At 49.7% G+C, this 12,547-nt stretch overlaps 1 protein-coding gene across 2 annotated transcripts; it reads left to right on the forward strand.

The window, feature by feature from the left end:
• The first annotated feature begins 11,382 nt into the window (after nucleotides 1–11,382).
• Nucleotides 11,383–12,547, forward strand: LOC112881998 (vascular-related unknown protein 1-like). 2 transcript variants are annotated; one of them, XM_025946939.1, is made up of 3 exons: nucleotides 11,383–11,843; nucleotides 11,953–12,018; nucleotides 12,204–12,547. In XM_025946939.1, the coding sequence occupies exons 1-3, from the start codon at nucleotides 11,478–11,480 to the stop codon at nucleotides 12,384–12,386; spliced, it is 615 nt and encodes a 204-aa protein (XP_025802724.1). In that variant the 5' UTR covers nucleotides 11,383–11,477; the 3' UTR covers nucleotides 12,387–12,547. The 2 variants fall into 2 exon arrangements, with proteins under 2 accessions (XP_025802724.1, XP_025802726.1); XM_025946941.1 differs by having other exon boundaries at nucleotides 12,211–12,547.

Raw genomic sequence — 12,547 nt, forward strand, 5'->3', positions numbered from 1 at the left:
GGTGGGGAGGAAGGTATTTATAGGGAGAGCGCGAAGGAGATGGGAGGCGGTTTTGGAGTTCGATGCCTCATGCTCATGCCTCTTCTTCCGCAGATCTTTTCTTTTCACCCTGGGGTTTTTCCTGTTTCTATGGTCTTTCGTTTTTTATATGTTTTTTCATGCTCTTTTTAGAGGCAGGTGTTAGGATTCGAGGTTGAGAATGGAATGGAATGTACGTGCCGGAATAATTTTTATAATTTTATCCATATCTTGTTACCTTAGTTTCACCATGTTTATGAGTATGAAAGATAAGAAAATGTAGAAGACTAAACACAATCACATCGTCACCCCTAATATGATAGTTAGAAGTCCCGTATCAATATTACTAAGAGCACACAATTTTAGTATGAAGTATGGTAATAGTAGGCGCATCCAGTATTCATGGAAATACACTTCCCATGATATAAAATATTATGATTTTTGTGTGCCTATTTACAAATATTAACACATCAGTAATAATGCAGTAGAGTAATTTAGATCTTTTTTAAGAAAATAAGTGACACATGGAAAGGGGACACATTACATCTCCTAAATTTTAAATGACATCTAGCCCTACTGCTTATTAAATGCTTTCCTAGTTTTGTACATATATCAAGTTCCTTTCGCTACAGTAACATTACATTGAAACAGCCCCACCCATTTTTCTCATTTTCATGATAATGAGAGATAGCTACACTTTTGTACGTATGTGATTTCACGTGTTTCTGGTATAGACTTTCAATTGCTGCAAGTCTCTGAACATATTTTACCAATAGTTTTACATGTTTAGAATTGACAAAAGAAATTTCCTAGTGTTTTCGAAGAACTTGTTTTATGCCGGCTGGCAAGTAGCATTTCGGTCATTGAGAGTAACATGGTATTACAGGTTTCATTGCCTGCGGCATTGAGAATTCGGACCATAGCCAAAAAGGTTTTCCGCAATTCTGACCATGTGGTAGACTTCAAAGAACACAAGTTGCTTACTTGCTTCGATAATTTCGACAATACAATGAAGTTTATATAAAATTAAGAGCCGATAATGTGTCCAAAACAACACTATTTAGCATATTATTAGAACCAAAACATACAATAAATTGACATATCAATTGTTAATTATTCAGACTCTCAATTAGATGTCGATTCATTTCGCGCAACATTTACATGCATAAACTCACCCTTGATTGTCATACTTAGAAAAACGCAATAAAAATATTTTTCTTTGATCTCTAGAATATGGAGCTCCAAATGCACACATCAGATTTTCGAAGGAAAATGACACCAGTATAGATACAAGAGTACAAATTCTCGCCTACCATTCGACGGCACTCGCGTGCCGCAGCCTGCCGGTCAGGTCAGACTTGTCAGCACAGCTCCGTGCCGGCGCCCTGCAACGACCACCAGAATCTGGCCCCCGGGAGTAGGCCGCGCTCGTCTGACGATCGACAAGGACGAGCGCGATCAAAACGCTCCCTCTGTTAGCAGCGCCAACTGACTTACTGACAAGCTGTCAGCGCGGCACGGCGAGCTGGACCTCACTCGCCGGACGGCCGGCGATCGATCGACCGAAAAGAACGACGCGCGCGCGCGCGTGCGTCCACATCGCGGGCCACTCGCCTGTCGGCCGGGTCCGTCGTTGTCCCTCCCGCGGCCTCCTCGTGACACCAGCCGGCTCCTTGCGACCGTCGGCCCCGCGGGCGGCGGGCCCTGGTGGCGCGAGCGTGATACGCGTTTCGCGGCGGAGGGCGCTCGGGGCCCCGCGTGGCGGCTGACCCGCGGGACCGTGCCGCCGGAGCGCGCTGCTCACCGTTCGTGCGATCCGCGGGCACGTGCGCGGGCCAGCCGCGCGAGCCGATCCGTTGTTCAGTTGTTCTTGTTCCGTTCCGGCGAGATTTTTCCCGCCACGCGACGCGCGTTCCCGGCCGGCCGCGATCTCTGTCACGAGATCGGCGATCGGTTTCGGGGAAGGGGGTGCACCGTGCCTGCCGGCCGGCGATCTAGTTGGCAATTTGATGGCGTTCATGCGAACCTTGCTTGCAGGTGCTTCCATGGACCGTGAGTTGGCGAGCAGTGAGCGCCTCAGAGCTGCCGGACTCTAGGAGTATGGTGTGATGTGCCATGTGAGTCTCTGGAGCATGCGTCCAAGATCACTCGTGATCGCAGGTGACATGTTTCGGTATTTTCTTATTAGAAAACTGAATGAGTTAGATTTATGTAGGGTTTTGAGAATTCTCAGGATTCTCTCAGGCGAGCCATATCAAAACCCCTCGTATTCTTTTTCATGACGTGTGTTTCTGCATCGATCTTTGTCAGTAAGATTGGTGATAAGTTTGGAGGCAAGGGTACATTTATCCGGATCGCCCATCTAGTTGTCAATTCGATGTTGCTTCCGTGGACCGTGAGTCGGCGAGCAATGAGCGCCTCAAGCAGGCCCTGCGATGACTTATGCAGAACACATCGTGTCTATGGGTAGTGTACATCCAAGATCACGTCGCGGTAGCCGGTGTCACCCTTGATGCATGTTTCCACACCGATCTTTGCCAGTGGGATCGTCGATCAGTTTCAGGGGAAGGGTACGGTGCTAGCGGTCATTGATCTGCTAGTTGGCAATTTGATGGCATGCTTTCTTGCTGTGGCTCTCCCATGAATCGTGAACTACCGAGCAAGCAATGAGCATCTCAAGGCTTTTGATTCGAGATGTGCTGCGATGGATACCATGTCACGTCAGGTGTAGTAGTGTACGTCTAAAATCACTCGTCATCTCGGGTGTCACGGTTCTATATTGGTTCCGATCGACAATCTAGTTGGCAATTTGATCGTGTAGCTTTGTTGTCGTCGCTTCCATGGATCGTGAGTTGGTGAGCAATGGAAACCTCAAGGCTCTCGGAATCGGAGGACGGCGGGGAAGCTAGCATATCAAGGTGTAGTGTATGTCCCGAGACCACTTTCTGATTGCAGGTGCCATATTTTCAACAACTTTTGAGAAAAAGGGCAAATAAATGAGATTTATGTATGGTTTATGAATCCTCTCGCACCATGCACGCAAAGAAAATCTTCCACAGATTCTCTTCCTTGGCACATGCATCTACTCCAATCTTTGTCAATTGCAGTCGACCAATTCCCGAGGAGCCTTAGAGGTGACCTGTAGTTGCGATTTGAGGACATGGTTGCTTGTTGCTGATTCCATGGATTGCGAGTTGTAATAATAAGCTTATAAGCACCTCTGGCTATCGATCCGAATGAGTACGGTGCAGTCGTCAGCTATCATGTCAAGGTGATGATGTACGCCCCAGATCACTTGTCGTTTCTTCACATATTAACCTCATGCGTGATTCCTGCCTCTGCTGTGGGCTCCACGCATGATGGGAGTGAGATCTTGGAGAAGCATAGAACCTGGCTAGGCAATGATTGAGGAAAAATCGGTGTCTTTTATTTATTTTTTATTTTTTTTGCTGCGTGCCTCAACCTCCATTTTCCATGGTTGATTCCTTTCTTGTTGCTGGGACGATCGTGTGGTCGAAGTAGTAGTACAAACTTACCCGGGGAAAAAAACAAAAAGGTAGTACAAACTTGCAGTTTTCTACGCCGGCTGCATAACAGAAGGGTCGGCTAGCTACCGTCCGGCGGTACAGAGTTTGGCCGACCTATCTATCAGTGACACTGTGACAGTCATACGCTGTGCACACAGCCACAGCTAACACGGCGATGGCTAACCGACCCTACACTAGCTAGCTCCAGACTTCCAGTAACCGGCCAGTAGCTAGCTACCTGCCGTGTTTCGCTTGCTCTTGATGCGCGTGTATCTAGAGCTAGCAGGACACAGCGCGCTGCGCCGTTCGTTTCTGCCTGTCGCCTACAGCTGCTAGCAAGCGCTCGTACGTACGTCGGTTCGTGCGTCCAAGATCAGGTGCGACGACGTTTCTTCATTCTTCCCTTTAAAATGATGGTATAAATTGATGAGAAAGAATCTTGACATGGTTTGTGGCTACAAACCAAACAACGACTAATAATTTTGTCACGCTCGAATAACAATATTGAGTGAGCTAGTGTGGTAAAGTGTGAGTAGGTTTGGCTGCTTCACACCAAACAGATACTGGTTCTCCGGTCGATGATCTAGCTGGCACTTTGACAGGATGCATGCTAGCTTATTTGCTTCGTTCCATGGATCGTGAGCCGGCGAGCAGCGAGCGCCTTGGGCCTGCCCATCAGCCTAGCTAGAGGCTACTCGGAGGAGTGCGCACGGGGAGGCGTCCCCGGCCTAGCTTGCGTCCAAAATCACTCGTGATCTCTGGTCTCAGGTAGCCATCATCGCCGGCTGTAATTCGATCCGACGGTAATACTAGCCATCACCGCCAATTTAAGAACCGACGGTAATGTCCATTAAATCTATCACCGGTTCAAGTTAATACGACGGCGATAGCCTATCACTGCCGGTTTAAACGAAACTGGTGGTGATAGCGCGTTTGCAATGATCTAATCTGTAGTGGTGGATAAATATTTTGGGAGAGATCTACCTTTTTCTGTCTGCATGATAGGCCCCTATCTGAACTTGCATGTAAAACTCTGCTAAGTTTGAGCATGTTGTTGTAGGACTGTAACTCGCACGAATTTCTCGCCCTGCTCTATTTGCTTCCTCGTCGCGCTCTGTAGTCTGTACTGTACTACGTGCTTGTTGATTTTTTTCGCATGGGGTGCAGTGGCGGCCCGCCCCGGCGCTAGCTAGGTACCTCGGTGCCGGCCATGGTCGATCCGTTGCTCGGCGGCACGCGGCCGGCGCCGTCGCGCGGCCGCCGTTCGTCGGTTCGTCTCGGCTTGTCATCGCTCACGTGCTTGCTCTTGATCGCCGACGACCTGGTGGCGTCGACGCGTAGTCCTTGCTTTGTAGCCAGCGGGCAAAGGCGAGCCTCGCGTGTGCGCTCCTGGTTCGTCCGCTCCGCTTGCTACCCTCCGCACGGCGCGCGCCATGCGCTCCTGTCGCAGTCGCTGCGCAGGCTTTGTTGGCTTGCCTGGCGCCCGGGGCGACGTGGAGTGTCCCGACCCCGAGATTTTTCTCGCTCGCCTCCTGCGCTCTGCTGACGCCGGACCCGGCGGAGCGGCGCCTCCACCACACGATCGCCTCCCGCCTGACGACGACGCTGTTCCGTGCACGATTTCCCCGTTGCGCATATACGCAGGGCCGGGATCAAATCATGCGCCGGGCTCCGCTCCGCGCGGCGTCTTGGCGCGTGCATGTGAGAGACGCGGACAACGCGCGGCGCGGGGTCCCGTCCGGGTATAGGTACTGTACGCGGTGGAGGATCCGAGGATGGAGCCGTGGTGCGCATGCGAGGCCGCGTGTGAGCGAGTTACAGCATGTGTGTCTGCATGTATACGAAATCACAGGGCGCGAGCGCGAGGTGTGGTGTCGCGTGGGCATGCCGGCGATGGAGAGGGTACCGGCGGCTGGCCGGCAAGCTGCGGCACGATCAATCAGTTTTACGCGCGCGCGCTGGTAGGTCGGTCGACCAGGGTCAAGTTTTGATCTCTGCGGATCGGAGGCGCATCACTGTTGTTACGCGGCACGGGCCAGATCAACGGGCGCGATTATATGTCACCTGAAGGCAGCGGCCCACGAGCGAGCCTCTTCCTCCCCGCGCCGCCGGCCACCCCCGCCTCCGAGCCCGAGGGTCTACCCTTGGAGCCGCCGCCGCCGCCGACCCTTCTCGCCTCCGCGCCGCCGGCCGCAACCACGGGAAGCTTGCCGTGACTCCCCGCCGCAACCACGGACCACCGTTGTCCTCCACGGTCCGCGGCCGGTGGCTCCCGCCGCCCCGCCCACAACCTGACACCGCCGCCACCCTCTCTATACCGCGGGCTTCACATGTGTAACTGTGAGGGCGAGCCTCGCAGAAGGCCCACTGCGGTCCATGAGCCGCTCGCCCCCGCCGCCGCCCTTCTCCTCCATCTCCGGCTCCCGTCGCGGATCCGCTGCTGACCAACCGCCTGCGCGCTAAATCAACATTTTTTCATGCTCCCCCGTTCGGTGCCGGGACCACCAGTTATCTTTCCGATTGCCAGCAGCCGGCGGCTCCCGCCGCCTCTCCACACCGCCCCTCAACCCGCCACCGCCGCCGGACCTCCCTACTGCCCTCACCCCATCTCCTAAGGCCGCCGGCCATCGGAAGCCCCGGCAGCCCCTCCCTGAACTCCAGCTGCCGCTGCGGGAGGAAGAACATAGATTTGAGCCCACCTGGCAGCAATGTCGGCGCGCTTCTGCGACGTCTCGTGTTGCAGTAGCGCGCGGGACTCCTAGTATTCGCGGCTCCCACGCAGTTCAAGGGCAGAGAAAACCCAGGCGCCACGCATGGGTTGGGCTTTGCCATTCCGGCCCACGAGTCTCCTCCAAAGGCACCGCCAAGCCGAACGAAGGAATCCTCTCTTAGACAGGCCTAGAGCCCATCATTTCCGCAGCTCGGTGGGCCTGCGATAACAGTGCGGCTCTGTCTGTATCCTTTTCCGGGCTCCTTCCGTGGCCGTCCGATCTGATCGATCTGCGGAAATGATGGGCCGTCACATGTTTCGAGACACAGCCCGGTTGTGCTACCACGCCGCCGCGGCGGCCGCCGCCGTTAATCCCTTACTCGGCGGCGGAGGCTTGCGATGCAGCTACAGGCTCCCAGACATGACACTGGAAGGCCTGCAGCAGCACTGGCCACCGGCTTTCCCCAGCGTGGCCATCAGCAGCATCCAGCCAGCCATAGCAGCCACCCCGAGCTAGTTCAGATCGCAGAACCAGCCGTGAAGGTAACTAACTGCACGCAACGCATCGCTTCTTCTTGTCCAGGCCTAATGCTAAACGATGCTTCTTCTACAGTACTAGCACACCCTGATAGCGGCTGTTTCTCCTCCGACAAACTGCCGACGCGCCTCCTCTACCAGCTCCGCTGGTGGCGCATTCAAGTTTTGGATGCGCCTATGTTTCTCTTTCTCAAGATTCTCCACGCATGTGACCTCGTTGCTTGTTTGGGGTGCTCCGAGTCATGGCGAATTTCGGCACGGGGTTTCGGACAAATGCTGTAGCATTCTGTGCAGCATACTATCTCCATGGTCCCAGTGCTGTCGTCTGCACATTACAAAGTATTTACTATCCGAAGAAAGTAGCTATGATTATTTTTCGTGTCCCTGAAGGCCTGAAGCACGCTATGACACTAGCCTGAATCTACCAACAGTTGGGAGTTAACCAGCTGCAGAAACGATTACAGTAGAGTCGTAGCTACAGTTGCCAGCTGCCACTTGGCCAATCAAAACATGGACAGGACAGCCGATTGTTGGATCCAGCACTCAGTTAAGATTCCACAGGGGGCTGCAGCAATAAACTACAGCTGGGATCCCACTACCTAGCAGGATAACGATAAGAAACGCAGCACACAGCACAATATATATTGCATTGCAACCCTCATTATTCGGTCCAATGCCTGGTGAACTGCATGTTAGTAGGCACATCAGATGTTTTCGGTTCATCCATTACCTTATACCTGTAGCTTTCTTCTGCTCTCTAGTGCAGGATCTTGACTTCTATACCTTGATAGCAGTTTGGCATACGTTGAATACTGTCCATCTTTCCTGCTTGAAGTTCTTGTAGAGAAGTCGTGGCAGGTGTGCTGGCAGTCAGCCACTATATGCCTGGCCCAACAAGTCAATGATCCCCTGTGCCATGGATCCTAATAACATGGGGCCCTTATTGTATTAGCCCCTCTGCAGTTTCAACCTGGTTGGGAAAACTCCATGACCTGCCACTGAAATGTCAAAAGGTCTCCCAGAAGAGGCTAAGTTTCGATTGATTATTATGTCGTCGAAAGCGCGTCGTATTCCAGCATAATCTTGCAACGGCATAATCATGTCGTTCTATATATCCTGCTGGAAAGAAAAGCCATGTTGTGCAGAAGCTGTGAGCCATGCACTCTGGTGATCAGGTTTGATCCAGACATGAGCGTTGAAAGAAGATCTGAACATGGATTTTGCTCTGTTGCAGTGCAGTAGGAGCTGCATGCACGCCCATAATCCCAGCCCCTTCTATACAAAAAAAGTTTCCCTTCGGACAAGAATTTCTTGTCTTATCACGTCGCTCAGCTCAGTCGTCTCTTGATTTAGTCACTCCTCAGAACATTTCATCTCTTGACCAATTCAGAATCGGCAGTATAAATGATCGAGCGGACCGAAATAAACCCCGCAAAATAAGCAAAAATTGTGTGCGGTCGCTTTAGCAACTACTATGGAAGATCCACGTCATATGTCGCTGCATCTCTTTCAGGTACACTGTCGTCGATTATGGAGATGTACAGTCCTCACACACCACGTGTCGAGACCCAGCCACCCAGGACAGAGATTCTGATGAGCATTGTTCGGGCGCCGTGCCGTTTCACTCGTCTAGGGCCATGGATGATCGATCCATCTATGATCTATTCCAGTTTCTTTCACTTCGCCTTGTCAGAGAATGTCTGCTGGTTTGGCAGCTGCTCAGAGCATGCACGCGACGCTGAAAACCTGCAGGAGTAGTCTCGGGTTGCTCGCTGACTCCACTCAGGAGTAGTATATGCTGCCTGAACATTGAACAATCTGCCTGCGCTTATGATCAGATAGCTCTGAAAGTGTTGGTTTGTGAAACCGCAGCACATGGGCGCCAATCATGCCACAAAAAAACTGTTCATCGCCGTGTTAGTCGTCCGGCACTCCGGCCTTTAGGTAGCTAGGCTACATATTTGGAACCTGTGTGACCACTCGAAATGCCGTAGTTCGTACGTTGCTGGCGATGATGAAAGCAGGGGGTCGTCACTGTTACTTGCTCTATGAATGCACAGCTAGCTAGTGCTCCATTATTATGATGCGTGGTTATCTGAAATTACGGGCACTGTACATGGATCAAGAAGAGGAATCGTTCTAGTTTGGCGCATCCTATTTTCGCCCCGTGAAACTGAAAATTGTTGAGAAAATAATATACTGGTCGACGCGTCTCTGATGCCACCCGTCGTGTGGATGGAAAAATCTCTGTAGCACCACTTGCTGATGAGACATCAGCTGGTTAATTCTATATAGGTTGCTTAATCCGCCGGCCGGAGAATGACTAAAATTATGCGCGGCGCCGATTTGAAAAGCCTGCCTGCCGGACAAATATTCTATCAGGGAACCGATCGAGCTGCAGACGTTAACGCTTCGAATGATATCCCCATGCTTCCCCCCATGTATATGTGTTGTGGTCTGCACGTTGTCGCATGGCAATGTTTATGCAAAAGTAGAATCTGCGACCTGAGTACTGTCGTCCATTCGTCCAAGCAATCTTTTCTCATGGGTATCTGCTACTGCACCTCCGCTATCCTTTTTTTGTGGTTCTGCTGGGCCTACCATCACAGGAATAACAGTCCCACTTTCTTATACAATTTTTTTTCAGAAAAATACCTGAAACTCTTGTATAAGAAAGAGAGAGTGGGCACCCAAGCTTCAAGACCGGGTGAGGAGTTGTCAGCACCATCTACATCCCATCGTTTACAAATCGTAGTTCTATTTTTTATATATATTGGACTATACATTAGTATGATCAAGTTTTAAGAAGGGAAAAATTCAAACAGGTGGTAGCACTGGAGCACTTGTTAATTGTGCAGTAGTCAGGCTGGATTTAATCGACTCTTAGCTTTATTGTAGATGGCAGGTCGAAGTTCGTACGGACTTTTCCTGACCGATTCTCCGATGACATGAGCCTGTTGCATCAATGATTGCATGTTCTCAGTCTGAATATGCTCGTTCTGAGTTCTGACGGACGCGCGCGCCGGCTCGATCAACTCTTGGCACGCAGACGTGCGGCGCACTAATGGCAAGGGCCGCGTCCGCGCATCCGTCGTCAGTGCTAGTAGCTAGCTCGTAACGGTAAACCGTCCCGGCCAACCAACAACTGCCCCGTGACCGGGGTCGTCGTCGTCCCTCGCCCTCACGCCATGCCTGCCATTTTTTCAACGAAGGCGCAGCAACTAGGGCAAGCTTGCAGCGTGTGGTCATGATCGATCAACCGAACGCCATTCATGGCTGCAGCTTAGCTAGGATTATATATATTATATCCTATGGACACCCTTTGTATACTATCTACAATGGCGTAAAAACAATTGAGTTTGTTCTACATCTCAACAGCATTAAGCCCACCCACCCCCACGTGGGGTGAGGGTGAAAAATGTTGTGCCGGTTCACTAGCCGATGCTGATGGTGTTTTTGGACATGGTGTTTTTTATTGGGGTGCAAATTGATGATCGTCAGGGACACCTCCAACCCTGCTTAGTTCAAATTAGTTCAAATATTTATACTACTTCTTCAAAACAAGATCTAAAAGTAGTATAAATATTTGAACTAAAGAGAGTTGGAGGTGCCTCTAAGGGTCACTAATTTGTATCCCTTCATAGAGTCATCGTTGTGAAGAAACTACCTAGTAGATGTTGCTACAGCGGAATTCGTTGATAATTTTGATTTGTGGTGGTTTGTCGTGTGGTCGCCAAAGTTGTGTGGTTGGTGTTGTTGTTTTGTGTTGCCATTTTTATATTTTGTTTTTATTTTATTTTTATTAATATGTAGGCTTGCAAATTAACCTGCTGGCTTCTCTTAGGAAAAAAACACTGATCCCTTCCCCAAAATTATGTAGATCAGAAAAAAATGCATGTTAATCTGGTTTTGAATTTTGATGATGTGGAGCACCACTTTTAACTTTTAAGCACTTCGAGATTTAAGTCGATCTACATTATGCACCGTGGTGGATTTTTAAAAAAGTATTCAAGTATTTTTCAATTTAGGTTCTAGTTTTTAATATTTGAAAATGTACTTTGTAGATATGTAACAATAGCATTCTACTAAAGGTTCATATAAACTGAATTCCTTAGCACAGCGCGCAGTAGGCACAAAGCAAATTCTAAGTTCGCATGGTTTTGTAGGTTACAATCGGTTAAATATATCCGTTTTTTAACTTACAACGCTATTTAACTAGTTTGATTCATCTGATGATTGTGCAACAACCATGTCTGCATTTGGACGGAAATGTGACCAATATGTCAAATGCTATAGTGGATGCGGCTTGAAATTACATAGGCTATATATTCCTAGCTATGTCATGTACGGTGTATGACTGATTAGGTCGTTGTGGTTTCCAAACCAAGGAAAAAAATATTCTTCGTTTTCCTTTGTAACAGAAACGGTGCATCTAACGGTTGATTTCAACACCCCACCTACCTGTCTCTTTCCCCTCCACTTGATGTCATGCACCTAGCGCCTCTCTCTCTCTCTCTCTCTCTCTCTCCCCCCCCCTCCCCTTTGTATATATAGCCAGGCTAGCTGTGTGTGTGCCTGTGTGTTATCCCTTCGCAAAGGCCATTCATATATTCATACATATTAGCAGAACCTAATACCCTTCAATTTTGCTTTTCTTGCTTCACCTGTGAGCTAGCTCACCAACCATGGAGGATCTAGTTAGCAGCCCATCTTTCAGTAGGAGCGTCCTTAGCTGTAGCGAAGGCCAGGCTCAATCAGGAGAGAGCTCTTGGACCGATTACTTCGTGGATTTCATGCTATCCGAGGAGGAGGAGAAGAAGAGACAGGAGGGTGCTAATTCCTACTGCGCTACCGAAGACGACGGCGATGGAAGTAGCCACGGGGAGGAAGAGGAGGATTCTATGGTCTCCGACGCCGCCTCTCGCGCCCCTGCGTCCGCACTGTTGCCTGCCAGATACAAGGGGTTGAAGAAGCTCAAGAAGGCTTTCAAGGCCCTGGATCATGATGATTCCCTGGAAGATACTGCAAGCTCCCCAGTGAACAGCCCAAAGGTTAGTGGTTACAGCTTACAAGGCATCACCTCTCAGTTTCTATTGTTGAAGCCAGACTGCTTGTTGTGATATGATGTTAATTTGTTCCTTTTGGGGTTGCTTCTTTAAGGTCAGTGCTGTGTCACAGCTGGAATTGAGCCCTAAAAGGAGGTGCAACATCAGGGACCTCACCAAGGTATGCAGTATGCTAGAACTTAATATTCATTTTCTTGAAAATAAACATAGCCTTTGAGTTGTACAGTATACTTGTTTTCTTATTGGTTGAGATCGCGTATATATGAAAAGGCTAAACACAGATGTTGCTTTCAGAGCATCCGTTTATTTATTCAAAAAAAATCTCTCTTCTTTTTCTGCATGAAGGAAGCAGGAATTGGCGATGATCACGGAAGAGAGGGGGTGGATTGTACAGATGCAGCCATGGAAGGAGTGAGATTTGGTGATCAGAGTCAGACGAGTATAGCTCCATGTGCAGAGCTCAAGGACAAGGGGATTTGTTTGTTTCCCTTGTCCGTGCTGCTACACTACCATGGACGAACAAACTGAGAGCTCTCAATGTATGAACAGCATATGAAGTGTTGACCCTTTACACTCTATGCATGTGTGGGATAAATGCCGAAAAATACATTTATGTAGTGTGGTGATACTGTGGATACGCTCTTCTTTGATGAAAAATATGTGAATATTACTATATATTACTCGGCGTA

This window comes from Panicum hallii, chromosome 2, assembly GCF_002211085.1.
Source record: "Panicum hallii strain FIL2 chromosome 2, PHallii_v3.1, whole genome shotgun sequence".
In the NCBI taxonomy this organism is placed as follows: domain Eukaryota; kingdom Viridiplantae; phylum Streptophyta; class Magnoliopsida; order Poales; family Poaceae; genus Panicum; species Panicum hallii.

Coding starts and splice junctions, on each gene's coding strand:
- LOC112881998 (XM_025946939.1), top strand. CDS start 11,478: ATGGAGGATCTAGTTAGCAGCCCATCTTTCAGTAGGAGCGTCCTTAGC. Junction 11,844..11,952: donor CCCCAGTGAACAGCCCAAAG/GTTAGTGGTTAC, acceptor TGCTTCTTTAAG/GTCAGTGCTGTGTCACAGCT. Junction 12,019..12,203: donor ACATCAGGGACCTCACCAAG/GTATGCAGTATG, acceptor TTCTGCATGAAG/GAAGCAGGAATTGGCGATGA.